At 37.4% G+C, this 21,596-nt stretch overlaps 1 protein-coding gene across 3 annotated transcripts in view; it reads left to right on the top strand.

Annotated features, from left to right (window-relative positions):
- TENM1 (teneurin transmembrane protein 1) overlaps nt 1-21,596 on the top strand; it is a 609,234-nt gene that overhangs the window by 303,947 nt on the left and 283,691 nt on the right. For 2 of the 3 annotated variants that reach the window (XM_004379594.2, XM_004379593.2), the window contains exon 6: nt 6,474-6,626. In XM_004379594.2, the coding sequence (XP_004379651.1) occupies nt 6,474-6,626 (153 nt within the window). The remainder of the gene's footprint in view (nt 1-6,473; nt 6,627-21,596) is intronic. The other variant, XM_012556473.2, reaches the window with a different exon arrangement.

Below are 21,596 nucleotides of genomic sequence, written 5' to 3'. Positions count from 1 at the left end.
AGCCAAACTCTTAACCACTGTGTCACCAGGGCTCCAAATTTTATAGTAGCCACGTTAAAAAAGTAAGAAGAAACAGGTGAATTTAATTTAAAATTTTGTTTAATATGTGTAAAATAATGTCATTTCAGCATGTAATGAATACAAAAATTATTAACGTGATATTTTACATTCTTTCATAGTAAGTCTTCAAAATCTGGTGTGTATTTCACACTTATATCACATTTTACTCTAATTAGCCACATTTTAAGTGCTCAATAGCCACATGTGTTGAGTGGCTGCCATATTGGGCAGCACAGGCGTAGGTCATTCAACATTTATTTCCTACATCTATTTCTGAAGCATTCCTATGGTCACTCCTTTATAGATGGATATTTGCCTCTTGAAGGAGAATGGAATGGGGAAGGATTATCGATTATAAATGTTACCAGAGACCATCAGTCTTAATCAAAACAAACAAAGCCCAACATCCTAACAGAGAGTGCAGAGAGACTTGGAGTTTTTCAGCCCATAGAAATGTGCAAGTTAAGAAGAGCTTCTGCTCATGGAGTCGGCTTACCTTGAGGTCTGTAGTGCTTGATTGAGTTGGACAATTGGGGACAGCAAGATAATCCATTTGTTACCTTAACTTTGTAATGATTTTATAATTTCAGAGCATAGTTATTGTAATTGGATAAAAAAATAAGGATAATTATTATAAAATGTACAGGGCTCAGCACCAGGGAACATTTGTTAAAAGAGTATTAGGGACTATCATTCTTAATCAGCTGGAACAACATTACTCCTGAAATATCTGAATAGGCATACACATCTTGTCCAGCCATTGAATTTCAGTGAAGTACAAATAAGTGGATTAGTAGTTCCTGAGAGATCTGGGTAATGTTAATCTGTACTCATCAAGGATATATATTTCTATATATCGCATGTCTTTAGGAAAAATAACTTTGACCTTGTTTAGGGGCAGTGGTATTTATATTATACCTACTTTAACTGTCAATACTCATTGGGAGGTATATGTTCTGGTATGTGAGATTCTAGTTTTATTAATTTCTATTCTTTTTTAAGGAGCCCTTGGTGGCGTAGTGGTTAAGTGCTTGGCTGCTAACCAAAAGGTTGGTGGTTTAAACCCACCAGTCGCCCCGCAGGAGAAAGATGTGGCAGTCCACCTCCGTAAAGATTACAGCTTTGGACACCTATATGGGGCAGTTCTACTCTGTCCTATAGGCTCACTGTGGAGTTGATTTCGGCAATGGGTTTGGCTTAGGTTTTATTCTCTTCTTGTTTATTGGTGACCAGTTAGTGAAGTTGGTTAGTGTACAGAGATAACAGGATTATGGATCTAGTTCTTATGTGTATAAAGTTTTCCTACTTTTCCTTTCCCAGCTGAGCTCCAGTTACACTGGCCTCCTCAGTGTTCCTCACACACTCCATGTAAGACTTCAGGGATTTTTGTAATTGCTGTTCCCTCTGCCTGAGAAGCTCTTCCACCAGAGAGGGAAGCTCTTCTGCCAGAAACTCACATGGCTTCAAGTCATTCAAGCCTTGATTTAAATACTACCTTTCCAGAGAGGCTTTCTCGGACTATCTTTACTCATTTTCTCTTCCAAACACTTCCAACTACCTCCCATTGCCTTATTTGTTTGTTTGTTTCAATTACATTAATATTATACTAATTATGTCCTATATTTATTCATTATCTGCCTATCTTAACCCACTACCGTCTCATGTAAGTTCTGGGAGGGTAGAGATTTTGTCCATTTTATTCACTGCTGTAAACTTAGAGAAACAGTGCCTGGCACTAAGTAAGTACTCAAAAACTATTTATTGACTCAATATATGAATATGTTAACACTGCCCTGAGTGTTGATTATCTATTATACCCTTAATTCTAGCCAGTTAGCTCACAATGTGTATATTTGGATTTAGAAGTCTCACCTATGTGGCTAAGTGACTGTAATCACATACCATAGATCCAGACTGGAATCCTCTAGAAGCCAAGGACTGTATCTTCTTCGTCCTGTGGCCAAAGCTGATCTTCAGCCAGTGTGTACTGTTTAGGCCACACTAGTTGTTTTTGTCTGATACCCATTTTGACTGGGCAGTGCCTATGCGGTACTGTTGTTAAATATTTTTAATATTACCCTTGCCTGTGTCCCCAGCATTCCCAATGTACCCAGCATGTGCTGTAAAAATGTTTGTTGAATGAATCAATAAACACATCTGCATAGAAGAAGTACTACCCCATCTTTCTAGTGGAGCACTGGTGTATTCTTAAGGACAACAGAATTTTATTTATTGGTCTTAGTATGGACAAAATATTACTTATTTCTAATAAAACTCAAACACAGGAGTTACTTAGTGACCTCAGTCTACTCTGCCTATAAAGACACTTTTTGACATCCTTTCACAGCAGAAAATAGAAGTTCAGTTTGGAGAAGAGGAAGGACAGTAGCCTTGCCGTGATCCCCGTAGTCTGTAGCAAGTAAATTAATTTCCATAATATATACATACAAATGTACATTCCAAACAGCTTGTTCCCTGGGGAAGGTGTAGTAAACTCAAAAAATTATAAAGCTTCACTGCCCTCAGATGGTGTTCTACTAAATGTGCCTTACCTCTTTATCTGTCTTGATTGGCTAGAAGCAGTCCATTTCATTTGATGGTGAAAAATTAATCCTTACCCTATTATTTTGAAGTGATTCTCACCACATGCATTTTTCTCTCTCATTTTCAAGTATCCTCAGGAAACTGGTTTAACTGAGAGTATATAAAATAGCCCCCTTGATCTTCAAAATGACATCTACTATGCCTGTTACTCCATATGGCCCATCTAATTTTACAAAAGGAACTGAACCAGGGGAATCAAACACATTTTCAATATAGCTTTTAATATCCATCATATTCAAATTATTTGGGGGCACAGTAGACCAAATTTTCTATAAAACCCGAGAAAACACATTTAATTGGAACAAGTACGTTAACCCTACCAAACTTTGAGTCCTTTGGCAAGGAAATCCCTGAGTTTCAATTGTTTCCAATAATTGCTAGAGAAATTCATCAGGCAGCACTGGCCTTAATCCAAAGCAAAGGGTAGAAACCAATTAAATGTTTAAAAGTTTTAAGGATAAATTAGGAGGTAGGTGTTAGAAATCTCTTCAGCTCCAACTAAAAGTGGATGAGTGGTTTTTAAATAGGCTATCTGGCTAGCTATTCTGTTCTCGATCGCTAATTTGTATACTATATATGAGTGTTCACCATACAAATTAGCCCCTTTCAGTTGGCTTGGGAACACAAAAAAAAAAACATAAGATGGCTTAGGAACATAAACTTTTTTGTTATTGTTGTTAACGTTTCTGTAAGATTCAGTTGATGCTTGAAAAATGCAATAAGAAAACAAATGAAAGTATTTCCCAGGCACTTTTCTCTCCTGACGTTCTCTCCCCTCAGTGATCTCATTCACTTTCACAACTTCAGCTGTTGCCTCTGTGCATATGACTGCAGTCTTGTCCTAGCCTTTGAACTTCAAACCTCCTCTGAACACCACTACTGGGATGGGCCATCAGCTGCTGGAAACCGGCATCCCCAAAAGGGAATACCTTGTATTCTTTCCATTGCCCCATCCTGCCCCAGACCCGCTGTTCACCTATTCATCATTCAACAGGAAATAGAAGTTCAGTTTGGAGAAGCATCAACTATCTGTAGCGAGCTCTTGGCTAAGTGCAGTATTCCCTTACTCTTTTTTCTTTCCTTTTTTAAAAAGTTTATTTATTTTGTTGTTGTTGAGAATATACACAGCAAAACATACACCAATTCAAGTTTCTATATACACCATTCCATTCTCACTGTCCTTTTCTGAGTTATTCCTTCCTCATTAACATAAACTCACTGCCCCCTAAGGTTCCTATCTAGTCTTTCGAGTTGCTGTTGTCCATTTGATCCCATATAGATAGTTCTTAAAAGAGCATAATGCTCAAGGCAGACATTTTTTACTAGTTAAGCTAAACTATTGTTTGGTTTTAAGAAGACTTCAGGGGATATTTTTGGTTTAAGGTTTAAAGATTATCTCAAGGCAATAGTTTCAGGGCTTCATCCAACCTTCATGGCTCCAGGATGTCTGGACTTTATGAGAATTTGAAATTCTGTTCTGCATTTTCCCCCTGTGAATCAGGATTCTTCTATGGAATCTTTGATCAAAATATTCAATAATGGTAACCGGGCAACATCCAGTGCTTCTGGTCTCGTGGCAAAGGATGCTGTTGTTCATGGAGGCAATTAGCCACACATTCTATATCCTCCTCCTATTTCTGACTCTCCTTCTTCCTCTGTTGCTCCAGGTGAATAGAGACGAATTGTTGTGCCTTGGTAGATATATTTACAACAACAACAAAAAAGAGTATCTGCTGAGCTCTTTGTGTACAACCAAAAACCTCACGGGATTTGGTTTCTTTGTTTGGAAGTTTAGGGTCATGGTTTCATGGGACATCTCAATTAATTGTCGTAATAATGTGTTCAGTGCTTCTGTTCTACCTCCTAGTTTGTTGCACAGTGCCTGGGGTCTTAAAAGTTTACAAGCAGCCATCCAAAGGATACCCTTACTCCTAATGGCTCCATCATTCTCTCAGTTACTCAGGCTCAAAACCTCAACTATTTTGGATTCCTTACTTTTCCTCACTTCCCTGTGCCCTCCCCCAACACACACACACAGACACATACACACACACACACACAAATTCTGTCACCAAATCCAAAGATGCCATTTATGCAATTTCTCCTTAAGGAATCATTTCCTTTGCATTCCAACTGCCACCGCCCTAACTGAGACACTCATTACTTCTCATCTAGACTATTGCAATGCCATCCAAATTGGTATTCTCGCCTAATCCTTAGGCTGTCAATCCATCCTCCTCAACACAACTACTGGGTTTATCTTTCTACAAAGGGTATTCTGATGATATTTATTTGCCTAGCAATGTCCGCCTGTTACCTATTAAACTGAGTCCAAATATCTAAGCCTGGCGTTCAAGGTCCTTCATAATGTGGCTCTAATCTACCTTTTCACCCTTAACTTCCACTAGCACCTACAAATAGCTAGGTTCCAATGAAACCCAGCAACTTCCTTTGCCACAACTACATCTTTTGTTTTACAAAGTTGTATTATGTTCAACCTGTCCCTATCCTACCCATTGTTGCCACCTATCAAAGCTCTACACATCTGTCAAGATCCGTTTTTAATCCTACTTCCTTCTTAAAATCATCCCTGATCATTCCCGTCACTTGTAATTTATCATTCCTTAAAACTATTTGTTTTAAAAGAAAAAGTTCCCCCCCAGAGAGTAAACATCACTCATATTCATTGCAAAAAGTATAGAAATCATAAATAAGAAATAAAAATCCTACATAAACCCCCCTTAGTGTTAACATAGTACTATATATCCTCCCAGCCCTTTCTATAGACATGAACACATGCACACATACACACGCTCAAACACACACACCAAACTTAGATCATACTATTCATATTGTTTAGTAGCCTGATAGTTTTCATTTACTGCATCATAAATAATTTCCCATGCCATTGCATAGTCTTCTGCAACATGATTTTAATAGCCACATAATCTTGTATTATTTATTATATCATCAGTTATTTAATTAATTCCCTCTTGATGAATATTTAGATTGATCATAACTTTCTGATACTATTTTTAAATGTTGCAACTGAGAGCCTTTGGTACACATTCATAGTTAAATTCTTTACGACTAATGAATAGAAATTTAATTGTTTACTCAAAGGGTAAGCCTGATTTTAATTTTTTTGATAAATGGTGCCAAATTGTCCTCCAAAAAGGTCATTGTGTTTTTATACTCCCATTTTTCTGAGCACTGATCAACACTGGGTATTTTTTTTAAATCCTCTGATAGCAATTTGAACCTCCCTCATGTCACTTATTCTACATTATATTATAGTTATTTTATACTTGTATTGCTACCAACTCATACCCCAATAAGCATCTCAATTTTAACACCTGCATGAACTATCATAGTACCTTATATATACTAGGCACTCAGGAAATATTTGCTAAATTGAATTGAATCAGACTTATAGAGAAGGCCTCCCTTGTTCTGGCAACAGCCTGTCCGCCATTAGCTTGCAGTTTCCATATGCAAACTAGAGTTACATGACTAAGGGAAATGAAAGAGAACAGGGTCACAGCACTAAGGAGCAGAGTCCAATCTAACTATAGCTGGTTAACTAATACTTCAGCTTCTAACCTGTCACTGGGATAGCTTCAGCCTCAAAGTTTAATAACAGCTACTTGGAAAAGTAGCTACATATATGATGTAGGTATAAACTCACACTGGCTTGGCCTACCTAAAAGAAAACTGGTCATTCCATTTTTAGGTGCAAAGGGACAGCTGATTTGGAGACCTTCTCAGCAAGTCTGGAATAAGTTAATATATGGCTTGTTTTCTTGCAGCAGTACATTTGTTCGGCCTGACTTGGCAGCTGCAACCAGTTGAAGGACAGCTCTATGAAAATGGAGTTAGCAAGGGGAACAGAGTGACCGAGTCCATGGATACTACTTACTCTCCAATTGGAGGAAAAGTTTCCGATAAGTCAGAGAAAAAAGGTACAGTGATGAAAATGATTGATTGATTATTGATTACTTTTCTTCTAATTTGGTCATTAGGACCAAATCTGGAATGATTTCACTTCACATTAACAGTTCATGATCACTCAAAAGAAGTACTCTACGTGGACAGAATAAATACATGTAAATGTCTTGTGAAAGCAAATTTTCCTTTTCTCCAGTGCCTCAAGTATAAACCAATTAAAGTTTTCAAATATGTTGGCAATTTTGAAAATAGATAAATATTTACAGGATGGAAGTTTCAATACAATAGAAATTGTGTTTTGCATATAACTACCCTGAAGCAACGTGGGATTTTGATTAAGTTCTCTGTGTCCAACAAGCCCAGCATTTACATTTAACATTTTACAAAGGGTGTATGGAAATTTCTTCTGTTTATAATAAGAAAAAGTGTTTTCTGCTTAATGTGAGAGTGAATGTTTATGTCAGAGTTGGGGAGCATGAATTCTTCCTAGTTGGAGAAAAGAAAAAAACACTTTGAGTACCGAATTGTTAAATGTAACCAACATGAGCTTGAACTACCTGTCTTATTTACAATAAATGTCACAGTACCAGCACTCCCAAAATCTTATGCACACTGAATGATCTTAGCCTTAAAATATAAGCATTGAGAATAGCAGGAAGTTTTTGTTTAATCACGATTTCTCTTGAAATAGGTTTCCATACAAAGGGGTTCTAACCATGTAAAATTTAAGGAAGTTAATTCAGAACGTAGAAATTGAGAACAAAATGTATAGCCAGCACTATTCTAGGCATTTTTAGGAGATCAAAAGTAAGTTAAGAGCTCGACTGCTAACCAAAAATGTCAGTAGTTCGAATCAACCAGCCACTTCTTGGAAACCCTATAGGACAGTTCTACTCTGTCCTATAGGGTCGTTATGAGTCAGAATCGACTCAACGGCAGCAGGTTTGGTTTTTGGTTAAAAGTAAGTAAGTAAATAAATAAATGACCCAAACCCTACCCTCAGAAAGCTTGCAATTTTGTAGAGGTGATAACGCAGTTTTATAGTTGGTTCATTAGTTGCAAATAAGATATGATTTTGTTCTATAGTTGCTTGGATTACTATTCTTTTATTGTGGTTTAGTTTCTTTTGGTGGGTTGATAGTGGTGGGTTTTGTTGGTTTGTTGGTTTGTCTCGTCCGGGTTTTTGAAAAACTAATTTTGCTTTGGTCCATGCTTCAGTAAAAATTAATGCTTAGGGTTCAGGCAAATAATTTGGTTTGTTCTAGTTTTCAATTTATGATGCGGTTTGCTTAACCTCCTTGTTTGGAAATACGGTTTACAGTCTTGGCTGACCTTTCCCTGCAGTTTCGTTGTTGCTGATGAAAGGGGCGAGAGGAGTACAGGGACCAGAGGTGGCAGAGGAAAGGGTCTAATACACTTGGACTTTTTCTTCCTTACCTTCCTTACCTGCTTTTTCTCCCTCACCTTCTTTCCTTCTATTTGATTCATCTGTATCTTCAGATATAAGATCCATCTCTTGGTATCATCTTCCCAGGAGGTTCTTGCCATTCACACTGATAAACATCAATGATGTTTTAGGAAAATGAAACATGCAAGGCAGCAGAAGGTCATCACATAGTTGTCATCAGAGCACATTCAATTTTGTATTCTAATTCCCATCTCTATGATTCCTTTTCACAAAGTAGGTTGATGATGATGGCTGAAATTTATTAAACAATTACTATGTGCCAAGCAAATCTGTCTTGGAAGAAGTACAACCAGAATGCTCCTTGGAAGCAAAGATGGCGAGACTACATCTCGCATACTTTGAACATGTTATCAGGAGGGACCAGTACCTGGAGAAGGACATCAGGCTTGGTAAAGTAGAGGGTCAGCGAAGAAGAGGAATACCCTCAACGAGAAGGATTGACACAGTGGCTGCAACAATGGGCTCAAGCATAACAGCGATTGTGAGGATGGAGCAGGACTGGGCAGTGTTTCGTTCTGTTGTACATAGGGTCACTACGAGTCGGAACTGACTCGACAGCACCTAACGACAACAAGCATTGCTCCAGGTCCTTTACATCTATTATATCATGGAGGTAATGTTGTTGTTTTTGTTGTTATTGTTAGGTGCCATCGAGTAACTTCCAACTCATAGCAACCCTATGTGCAACAGAACAAAACACTGCCCAATTCTGTGCCATCCTCACAATCATTGCTATGCTTGGGCCCATTGTTGCAGTCACTGTCAATCCATCTCATTGAGGATTTTCCTCTCTTTCGCTGATCCGCTGCTTTATCAAGCATGATGTCGTTCTCCAGGGACTGGTCCCTCCTCATAATATGTCCAGAATTTGTAAGATGGAGTCTCAGTGTCCTTGCCTCTAAGCAGCATTCTGGTTGTACTCCTTCCAAGACAGATTTGCTCATTCTTCTAGCAGTCCATGGTATATTAAATATTCTTCACCAGTACCATAATTCAAATGCATCAATTCTTCTTCGATCTTCTTTATTCATTGTTCAGCTTTTGCATGCTTAAGAGGCGATTGAAAATACATTTCAGTACAAGTGTTGAAGTTAAGTGACAATGGAAGCAAAGCCCCAGAATCTATTCATGATAGATTTTAAAGAAATTCTATACACCTATATTTTAATATGTTGTGACAAGTTTCATAAATGAAAATTTTTTAGTTTCTGTTCAGTTGTAACAACAAATAAGCCCAACCAATTTCAATTTAACACTTTATTAAGAAAAATAATTAAGGGTTGATATCATGTATACCACATTTTTAACTTTAACTGACTTTTTCTGGAAGCCTGAACGAAACCTTAACTATAACTGCACATCGTAGTTCTGCTATGTTAAGTCTTTACTGCATATTACTTACCAAGTAAAAAATAGCTCTTCTTTTATAATACCATGTGTATACTAAACCAAACTTTGCAGAAGATACAATATACTTTAAGGACAATTTCAAATGGTCAGCTGTATCCTTTATGATTTTCTAGATCATTCTGTTATACATAAGGTCACAATGAGTTGGAGCCTACTGGACAGCAGCTAACAACAACAGACATCATTCACCCCATAAATATATATTTCTAGAATCTTGTCTTAATAATGATGCAATGTGCATTAAAATATACTCTCATAGAAAAATGAGCTTGGTAGCATTGTAGTTAGGAGCCTGGACTCTGGAGTTAGACAGACCTGGCTTTGAATACTGTGTCATTTACTGGCTCTCCAACCTCACGCAATTGACACAACCTCACTGAGCTAGAGTATCCACATCTGTAATATAAAGATGTTAATAATAGTACCTGTCCCATATGGTTGCTGAAAGGAATAAATGAGACAATGGGTGTAAAGCATGTAGCACAGTCCCTGGCACATTGTTTAATTTAGCAGTAATTATTATTGGGCCAAATAGCAACTAACAACAATCATTGGGCCAAGAGATTTGGAAAATCACCTTCAGTTTTTGAATACCATTGACATCCTATTATATACTACAAATCCTGCTTTCAAACTGGTATCAACTTTTCTGTGAATGATGGATGGCCTTCGTAGGATTTAGATGTTTTCTCTCTTTACTTACCAATTTAACATTTTTTTTTTAAATTATCTTCACCATTTTCATTAGAGTGATGGATAAGTAGAATGGTACTTTAAAAAAATCAGTTTCCACTGAATATGTATCTGCTTCTCAGTAGGAGATAGAAAGATTTTCTCATCACTTAGTTTTCCAAATGAAAGAAAAAAGAATATTTGATTATAGACATTTAGTATGCTAAAAATTTTGTAAATATTCTAGTGTTTCAGAAAGAAGGCATAAATCACAGCCAGATGCTCGAATCTACCAGAAAAATATAAGCTGTCAATTGTTCAATGAATGTTTATAGAGTTCAAGGAATTGTATTAAAACAGCCCCTGTTGCCTTAGCTTATAAACTAGTCATGACTAACTCTTATTTAACTAGTAAACGTTACATAACAACCACTTTAAACAGAGCAGACGCTATGAACAAATAAAAGACTTATTCCTAGGCCTGAGTCATATAACATCTGTAAATAAAATAATCTAAAAATAATTATGATGTAACTCATCAACAAACATAGAATGTTAAAATCTTACAGATTATCTAATCCAACCTAGTTTATTTAAAGATGGAGAAACTGAGGTCCAGAAAGGTCAAGGTCACCGAGAGAGAACTGGGACTGGAACCAAGATCTCCTGGTTCCAAGTCTTGTGTTTTTTCATCCATTATTGTAACTGTTATTGTAATAATGTAACACAAACTAAATATATAAATTGCTGACAAGGTTTTTTTGTCTTAGTTATCTAGTGCTGCTGTAACAAATACCACAAGTGAGTGGCTTTGAAGAAAAGAAGTTCTTCTTCTCACAGTTCAGGAGGCTAGAAGTCCAAATTCAATATGTGGCTCTAGGGGGAGACCCTTCCTTGCCTATTTCAGCTTCTAGGAGCCAGCACATACTTTGGGGGACATAATTCAATCCAGCTGTTCAGAGCTTGGCTGCTAACCTAAAGGTCAGCGGTTCAAACATACCAGCCATCCTCCACGAGAGAAAGATGTGGCAGTCTGCTTCTGTAAAGATTTATAGCCTTGGAAACCCTATGGGGCAGTTCTAGTCTGTCCTATAGGGTTGCTATGAGTGGGAATCGGCTCGATGGCAATGAGAGTTTAATCCATAACAGGTTTCAATAAGGAAATGTTAAAGACAAAAACCAAAAAAGTGAGGAAATTGGTTTTATTCAAGCTGTTGCAACACAGAGAGCATCCAGAATACCTCACAGGGGTTTTGTCTTAGACTTTTCTAGGGAGGCGTAGACAAGTTACAGGTGGGTAGTTTACAGTTGCGAATGATTTGCAATCTGGGCAAGTGTAGGTCAGTTAGCTGAACAGGGAATGTTTATCTCTGTGTCTGGTCAGTTTCCAGTTGACAAACAGTTTTAATATCAGCTAATTATTCATGAGACAAAGAATATGAAGTTGGAAGGTCTGTGTTTCGCCTTGTCACAAGTAAACAAGGAAGCCATACCCAAGTCTTATGGGAGTCATGAGAAAGAGTGGACAGGGAGTTCTATCTAAGTCATATGGGAAGGGGTGATTTCCCAGATCGCAGAAGGGTGGGAGGATTTTGGAAGACAATATGTTGGAGGAATTTCTTAACCAGCACTGTTTTCTGAGAGTACAGGGCTCAGGTAAAATCCAACACTGTCAGTAGTGACCTGTGCGAGAATGAAATTTGTTGGGTGGTTGAGGGTACTGAATTCCTGCAGGTTGGATGTCAAAATAGTACACCTTGAACCTAGAAGGGTGAGTGGAGAGAGAGAACTTAAAGGATACTAAAGACAGCCTTTATCTCCTCTGCAATTTTGCAAAAGGCTAGCCTTGGGGGAAAATGGTATTTCTTTTAAATTCATCCTACAAAATCTATCTCCACAAAGTTGAAAGGAAAAAAATGACATTTTCTAGTCGGTGTCTGCTGAATATCTATTCATGTAAACAACAGATTGCTGGTTGATGTGACACGATTTATAGCCTGTTGTGAAGATGCTTTAGCCAAGACCAAATAGTGACAATAGCTTCACCTCTCTGGGCTCCAGTCTCTCATCTGAACAATGAGAGAGTTGGCTTTCAAACCTTTGGGGAGAGAGGGAATGGGCAGTGAATGATGCAAATTAAATCTTACTCTGAATTTACAAATATCAAACAGATAAAAAGCCAAGTTCCTCCAGATAAAATGAGTGAGGGAAGCAGACTCCTGCCAAACCTGCCATTCTCTTCCCCTTTCCTTTCTTTGTCCTCCATTCTCTTCGCAGCTGCTAAGGCTTTGAGAAACACTGGTGCTGTAGTAGAACTAACTTATCTTTCAGGTTCCTTCCAGCTGTACATCCCAGGATTCAGTGAATCTGAATTCTACAGTTAAGTAAGAAGAATTTGCCAATCCGAGTAAAAGTAGGCCTATCTTTCCAAAAGTGGCATACTCCAGGGGTTGAAATGTATGTCTGTAAGATCTGTAAACCATATTTGCTATTTAAAGTATTTGCAGAGAATTCTATTGTAATTCAGGTAATTAATTCCCAGTTTTCTGCCTTATAAGTTTGGATTTTTGACACATATATAACAGCAATAGTCTGCACGTAGCGAGCACCTACAATTTCAAAATACTTAAATATCTTTGATCCACATACGTTTATGATATAGCAGCTATTATTATCCTTGTTTTACAGTTAAAAAAGAAAACATAAGAAGTTTAAGTGACTTGCCTTGCATAATACAGATAAGTACAGGCAGAGCTGAGATCAGGATCCAGTTTTTCCTTACTGTTTGCTCAGTACCCTTTTTGGGGGGTTTTGTTTTAATTTTTTTCTCAAGGTCAGTTGCTTAAGTAAGAGTTACCTCGATTAAAGATCTCAATGCTTACAGTCAACTTTATATCCCTTCCCTAAGAGTACTTTGCAAGTCTTATGTTTCATACCAGGGATCTAGATTCAACAAGCAGTCTTACTCCTGAAAACAAAAGCCATATGTATGCATGTACAAACACACAAACAAGAAGGCTTGTGAATTGAAAATTAAGCAACAGCACAAAATGTATCTTTTATGACAGCCTTTCTTTGTGGACCTAGCCAGAGTGAGGTAGGTGTGATTGTGTGTGTGTGTGTGTGTATGTGTGTGTGTGTGTGTGTGTGTGCATTTTGCTTATTTTCTGTTTTGTTTCACTTGTGGCATAGATACATAGGGGGCAGTTTATGCAATGGCCAGTTGTGGACCTTGAATAACAGGTTGAATTTTAAATTTACTTATGCTTCCACAGATATTTATCTCACAGACCCAGTGAGTAGATAAAAGGTTTATTTTTGTGGCACCAAACTAAAGAACTGCACTGACCTCAGGTAATCATTGTGCATTTAGATGGAGCACAGTTCTGCAGTATGATTCTGGGGTTCTTCAATATTGCTGCATAGGACATGTGGATGTTAAAATGCACTAAGCTGCCCTTTGAGTCAACCCATAGTTTCAGTATCTTTTACTTAAAGGATATTAGAGCCCAGGACATTGTGGTAGAACTGGGAATAATTCATATGAACACAACAAACCACGTGAATAAAATAGTAGTAAGGCACTGATGAAGACAACAATGTTGGGAGCTTAACATTATTATTTGGAAAGATTGATGGCAAATTACAGTAAATGTTGCCTATAATGCTATATAGATGTTTTCTAACACAAAGTTTCAGAGGGCCCAGCTAGAGTGCTGCAGCTTGTTTTCGACTATATTAAATCACTTTATCAATATACTTCAGTTTTAACAAAAGCTTTTCGAAAGCATACTGGAGACTGACTTCTAAAACAGATTTATGGAAAGAGTTCACTATGCTAAAAGGCAAACTTATTTGCAGTATAAAAAATTCACATTAAATGTTCCTGGTCATATATGTTTAATGTTTTATTCTTGTTCATTTTAATCCTCATTTTACTTATTTTACCACACCTGTCCTGTGATGCTATAAGAAATGGGCCTGGCTTGTGGCCCCTCTAGCCCGATAGTCTGCATCTGACAGGGGCTCTAAGTGGTGTGCTATAGAGTGGCATATGTATCCTCATGGACTATTCCTTCAAAAGCGAAGATATCATCCTATACCATCTTGATAATATTTTCAATTTTTTTTGGAGGGGAACCAGTTCATTGTAGAAATTTATCAGCCATGTACATATCTAATTCTGTTGAGTATCCATTTATATTTTTTAGCCTGTATTACTTTTGGAGGAAGTTCAAACACTTACTAGCTTTTTTTGTTTGTTTGTTTTCGAAGTCAAAGGTAATTCTAGTTATGTAAAATTTACGCTTTTGAAAAATCACGTCCTGGAATTCCAGACTTTAATGCACAAGTCTGCATTTTCTCTGTAGATAACTTTTATAATCCTATTGATAATAAGCATGCATTCTTTCTTAGCTTTTACCTTTCCACTATTAAGAGTCTTTGGTTTACTTCTGTACTCTTCTTGTTGCTCCTATTTTCCCTTAGTCATTTTCGTTTTCTTTGCTTATCTCCATTACATATACTACTGAGGGTGTCTCGACCAGAACAGTATACAGATACCATCATCCCAGTTCCAAGGGTTCAGGGAGAGGGAAGAATAAAAGTAAAAAGTTGAGGTGAAAGAGAAATGATGCCTGACCACCTCTAACCCTCCATTAAAATAATCTCAAGAGGAAAAAAAACAAAGGAAATCTTAGTATTCAGAACACAAAAGCTCACAGTCTTAAATGCTATATCAGTCAAGCTGCTGTTTTAAATGTCCTCAGTACTGGTGAAAGTTAACAAAAAGAAGCATAAAACATAGCTCTTGCCCTTGAGAAGGTTCCAGTTAAATAGGAGAGCTGGAAGAAACTGACACATACTCACATACATACACAGTGCAAGGTAACATGCAACCAACTGTTGTACAGAAATAGAAATCAGATGGTTAAGTGATCAGGAGGCTTAAAAGAAGGAAGATTAAAAGATGACTTATTCTAGAAGTAGTCTGAACTGGGCCTTGGAAGCCAAGAAAAACCAATTCTAGTTGACCTTGAGGAGTACATTTTTAGGAGAATGGAATAATAGAGTGGAGAACGGTAAGAGGGAAATGCACGTGGTTATAGCCTAAGTGGTAGATGGATAATGAAGCAATAGAAGCAGCAGAGAGAGACAAGGAAAGGAAGATGAATAGTATGATAACTAGACTAAGGGGCAGTTGGGTCACTTTATTCATGTTTTTTCCAAAAGAAGAGTGACTTGTACTTGTTTGCAGACACAGAATAAGAAACCAATAGAGGGGGAATATGCTAGTAAGAAAAGAGATGATGAAGGGACCAAAGTCCCAGAGGCAGCAGGAGAGAACAGGAAGGATGAGCCTCAGATATAAGCTGGGACACCAAATCACATGCCATATTGAGTATGAAGGAGGTATTTTGATATCTTAGAAATAAGAGGTAGAAGTTTAAAAAGAGGACACAATAAGTGTTTGATAATGCTAGCAGTTATTACTGTTATTAATCTCTGATGAGAAGTTCCATCTGTGATGAGTTTTTTTTTATTGTGCTTTAAGTGAAAGTTTACAATTCAAGTTAGTCTCTCATACAAAATGTTACACATACATACATTGTTATGTGACCCTTATTGCTCTCCCCATACCGTGACAGCACACTCCTCCTTTCCACCCCTGATGTCCTGTGTTATTCAACCAGCTCCTGACCCTCTCTGCCTTCTCATCTCCCCTCAGGACAGGAGCTGCCCATTTAGTCCTGTAATGAGAAGTTTTAATTTGATGTTAGAGAAGATTTTGTCAGTAAGACAAAGGGATTTTATTTTATTTATAAACATATTTTATCCACAATTAATTCCCAAAGGTCTATGTGTGTAGATTGTGTCAATTCTTCCTCCCACCAAACCTTGTAGTGAAATGGCAAAATAAGTTATCAACATTACTATCAACAAAATTAACAGCATTACTATTTTATTAATTCATCCAAGCAGTATTTACCAAGTGCTTACTATTTGCGAGGTTCATTCATTCTTCCTTTTCCTTCTCTTGACTTCTCTTTATATGACAGATACAAAGAGCATGTGTAATACACAAACTGAAAAATTTGAGAGAATTGAGAGTTAAATACGTATTTTTCTTTTATAGTTCATATACGGCAAATAGCTGACACTGATAATAGTGGACTGTGTAGAAAAGCCCATTAACTAATCTTATACTTCAGAAATACATTACTGTATAAGTATAAACAATTGTGTCCAGACACTGGAAGACTTCAGATTCTAGTACAGTCACTTATCTAAGCATTGCATGTATTCTCATACAGAAATAAATTGACATTGCTAAAATTCTACCTTTAATTAATTTTGAATTGCATTTTGACTCTGTATATCTAATTTTTTTCGACATATATCATTTAAAAGACAAAACTCTCTTTTTAGAAGGATTTCTTTCAATTTCATTGTAACGACTTCTACATTCCCTAACAAACTTGAAAGTTTTCCAGTTCTTTTGGTGTTGTCTGCTGACCGCTAAGCATCATTCACAAAAATCAGTTCCCAAATTTAAGTCTCTTGTGACTTGCTATACAGATGGAAAAGGTAGACTTTTGCTGTCGCCTTTTGATCTCTTCACAGCTTTTGATCACAAAGAATATGGGTTGATCTCACCTCCCCATTTTTTTCCAAGCACTGATATCCTAAATTTGACGAAGTCTTGTTACTGTCAAGCAAATATGATATTTGAAGGAACAAAAAGAAGATGGTACTTAAATCATAAGACACACACTAGGACTAATTCAGCTGAAAGACTACACCAAAGCCATTTGATTATCATCTTTTGAAGGTTTTGAACATGCTGTAGGAGAAAGTGAAAGGCAAATATGCTCTTAAGGCATATTTCTTTTTCACCTCTTCGGCCTACGGTCTATTCTGTTAAGGCAATGCCTTCTTAGTGTAGGTACTTTTTATGAAACTTGTAAATATCTTTAAAAGACTAACAGCTTGCTGTTACGTACAATGGTGTGCCCTTAACCTAGTCATTTTTACATGGAGACCTAGTAGTGGAATCTTATTAATGACGATGTGTCAGTTTATCTTCTACCAATGTTCCATTGAGATTTGCATGGAATCGTTGAATGCAGCATGTCTATATAAAGTAGAAAAAAGTAAATACATGTGTATGTCTGGAATACAGTTATTTACCCCGTATTTTATAAGGGAAACGTATTAATAATCATGTTGTTAGTATTTAGGTTGTGTCTGAGCCTAGATATAATGAAGCCTTGGTTTAGTCAATACAGTCATTGTGTGCAGTGTCTCTCACCAATTCTAAGCCTCTGTATTTACCTTCCAAGTGGCTTGTGCCATCCTCCAACCTGGTCTATCTGCCACTGTTTTTTCCTGCTCAGCAGTTGATGTCTGTGTTGCAACCTATAAAGAGAGTATTTAGCGTAAACTAAATTGGTGGATATTTGTAAGACTGTGATAACTACAGTACTGCACAGTTTGGTACAATCTGTGTCTCTCTGAACTTCACCTTGGATTTGTACACAAAAAAGTGTTCTGTTACTGGAGAATATGTTCTCCCAAGACCTTCTGATATGCTTCAGTAAAATAAGTGATTAAATAACAATTAAAACATGAATACTACAAAAACTGTACCTTAGCGCTGCATTTTAACTCTGCCACTGACAATTTTCGAAAGATCAGAGTCAATGTTAAGGTGGTGAAAACTATTCCACTTACCTGTATTGATACAGAATTTCTTTATAAAAGTACATTTCATACTGATTGTTCTGTATGTAATTTCCTTCTCTTCAGTCCACCCCTTCTTGAACTAAAGTAAGAAAAATCAGGAAATAATAAAGGAACTCTCAATCAGTATGTTGTAATCCATACCTAGATTTGAGAGATGATAAAATGGAGCAGGCTATTCACTTGTATGGATTGTTAACAGAGACACATCTTCCTTTCTGATACATGAAGCTTAAAAAGGTTAAACCCTAAAAACCAAACCCATTGCCATTGAGCCAATTCCGACTCATAGCGACCCTAGAGGACAGAGTAGAACTGCCCTACAGGGTATCCGAGGAGCTGCTGGTGGATTTCGACCACTGACCTTTTGGTTAGTAGCCCAATGCTTAACCACTGCGCCACCAGGGCTCCTTTAAAAGGTTAAAGGCTGATAAATTTCCCACCTGCAAGCTGTGAGAATTTCTTTTAATACCAAATCATTGCAACTAGCTTGCTTTGCTATGTTTATTTGTAGTTCACATCTTCATTTATTTCGTGTCATTTCTGTTCAGTTACTTTGTCTTAACTAATGTAAGCACTGAAAGGGTAATACCATCTTCTTTTAAAATCATTTTTGTTTTATTTTAGAAGCTCCATAGATATTTGTTAATGCGAATAACCAGGAAAGCCCAACAACACAACTTTATGGGTTTCTTTTGATTTGGTGAATCACGTTTTTTTTAAATTTTTTATTGTGCTTTAGGTGAACGTTTACAGAGCACATTAGTTTCCCATTTGATAGTTTGTACATAAAGTGTTCCATGACATGGGTTGTGTTCTCCTTAATGTCAACACTCTCTCTCCCCATTTCCACCCTGGGTTCTCCATTTCCTTTTGTCGGGATTTTCTACCCCCTCCTGCCTTCTTTTCTTTGCTTTTGGGCAAATGTTATCCTTTTTTTTTCTCATATAATTGATTGTTCTAAGGAACACGCTCCTCCCAGGTATTATTGTTTATTTTATGGGCCCGTCTGTTGTCTGGCTAAAAGGCGGTCTCCGGGAATGGCTTCAATTCCAAGTCAGAAGGCTGTCTTAGGGCCATAGTCTCAGGAGTTCCTCCAGACTCTGTCAGACCAGTAAGTCTGGTCTTTTTTGTGAATTTGATTTTTTGTTCTACATTTTTCTCCCACTCTGTCCAGGACCTTCTGTTGGAATCCCAGTCAAAGTGGTAGGTAGTGGTAGCTGGGCACCATCTAGTTCTTCTGGTCTCAGGGTCACGTAGGCTGTGTGTTCATGTGGTCCGTTAGTCCTTTGGACTAACTGCTCCCTTGAGTCTTTGGTTTTCTTCACTCTCCTTTGCTTCGGACCGGAAGAAGCTAATAGTTGTATCTTAGATGGCTACTCACAAGCTTTTAAGAACCCAGATGCTACTCACCAAAGTAGGATGCAGACCATTGTCTTTATGAACTATGTTGTGCCAATTGATGTAGATGTCCCCTGAATCTATGGTCCTTTGCCTTCGAGCCTAGGAACTTTGTGCTACAAAGTGTTTGGTTCTGTCTAAGAAGCTTCCATGACTATGCCCCTTGTGTGCTCTATTGTCTATATTAGTATACATGCAGCACCTACAATTATGTGTGTAGAAATATCCACAACCAAACCTATATCTGCAGGTGGGTGTGTTCCCGTGCACCCTTGCACAGCTATTTAGCATACCTATCTATCTATGTGCCCATTCGTAGATTATTGTTTGTTAATACTATTGTTGCAGGATTGAATAGCATTTAAATAGCCTCATTATGCAATATATGGTGCTATAAAGTGCAGAAGGAAGAGATGACGTAGCATTTAGTAAAGCGTAGATATAATAGTTAATGTCCTTCAACTGGTTTTGTCTTGATTTTTATTGAATGACAGTGTCGGTATTCATTAAAGGCTATTCTCAGCACCTTTAAAATAGTGTTTGTTGGACCTAGAAAATTTTTAATTGTTTTATATTTATAATATTTTTTCCATGATCAAATGATGCATTTTAAGAAGTGATAAAAGCGCCTAATGAAGATAGCAGTTAAATAAACAGTAGTTTGAGAACACAAGTGTCCACATAAATATAGTCTATTAATTGCCTGCTCACTGAAGACACTTGTCAGCTTGGGGACCTTATGAGTTAAATAAATAATCAACCCTTTGAGGACCGAATTGCTCTGTCTCACATGGAAAAAAAGTAACTTTCAGTGAAAAATAAGGTTCTCAGCTGGTTATTTATCATTCCAAAGGGCGTATTTTATTATAAATGTCAATTCCACAAAATTACATGTCCTGTAATACATAATTATGTTCAAAATTGCATTTGAAATCTGTTATTAACAGTTAACAGTGAACATTCTTAAAATAGTTATTACTCTTGGCCTTAACACAAAAAGCAATAATAGAGGTGTTTTAGGGAGTTAAAAGCTATGAGGCATTGGCCTCTGAATAAAGCCACTGCAGGTGTTTCTTAATGGGCTGTTAATTTTATAGGGGGTGAACACAAAGGACAGAGACCATGTGTGTTTTTAGATTGTGTTTGGTGTGGAGAAGGAGATGATGGCTGAGAAACATAAAGGTGGCGTGAAATGAGGCTAAATTGAACTTTCCCTCCTGAGGTGTAACCCTGGTAGCTTAAAATCAAGGCAGATTAATTCTCATCCCTCCTCTTGAATCCCTTCCTTCCCCACCACCACATAACAAAGAATGCCACAGAAATATATATTAAACTAGAAAATCAGAAATAATTAGAAAATAAGACAGTTAATTAAGGTCTGATTGTCTAAACTCAACATCTTCCCTCACAAACAAGTTCCTTCCTGGGTTTCCTGTTTTCGTTACTAGTACTATCTAAAACACCCATACTCACAATTGTGAAGGCAGTTTACACTCTCCCTGAGCCCCCACACTTACTTTCCTCTAGAACTTTGCTTCTTAAAGTGTGGCTGTAGATCATGTGGCACAGGCATCACTTAGGAACTTGTTAGAAATGCCTGACCGCAGACCTACTGAATCAGAGTATTCATTTTAACGAGACACCCCCTTCTCCATGTGATTCTTATGCACATTAAAGTTTGAGAAGCACTGCTATAGAATCTTCCTTTGCATTGTGTCTCATATCTTCCTCCTTCTTTCCATTCACACTACAATCGTTTGTCATTGGAATGTACTTTTTTCCACATGACCTGTTTGGGCCCACCCAAAATTCAGATCTCCGTGTCATTTCACCTGAATTATTGCCCCTAATTCCTACATCAAGGCAGTGGTTAAGTGCTCAGCTGCTAATGAAAAGGTTGGTAGTTCAAACCCACCAGCCGCTCTGTGGGAGAAAGATGTGGCAGTCTGCTTCTGTAAAGATTTATAGCCTTGGAAACCCTGTGGGGCAGTTCTACTCTGTTCTACTCATAGGGTGGCTATGAGTCAGGATCGATTCAACCCAACGGGTAATTCCTATGTTATTCTTGTTGTCTCCCTTCTCTAATTCATCCTACTTCTGCCTCATGAATAGCCTTTTTAATGTACGCAAACCCCTCTCTTCTTCTTAACACTTTTTTTTTTTTAATATTTTATTGTACTTCAGGTGAAGGCTTACAGAGCAGATAGTTTCTCATGTAACAGTAACACACATGCTGTTTTATGACATTGGTTAACAACCCCACAACATTTTAACCCTCTAAATTCTCAAC

This window comes from Trichechus manatus, unplaced genomic scaffold (assembly GCF_000243295.1).
Source record: "Trichechus manatus latirostris isolate Lorelei unplaced genomic scaffold, TriManLat1.0 scaffold00066, whole genome shotgun sequence".
Taxonomy (NCBI): Eukaryota; Metazoa; Chordata; class Mammalia; order Sirenia; family Trichechidae; genus Trichechus; species Trichechus manatus.
Note: the sequence above shows the minus strand (reverse complement) of the source record. Positions and strands in the feature narration are given on the sequence as shown.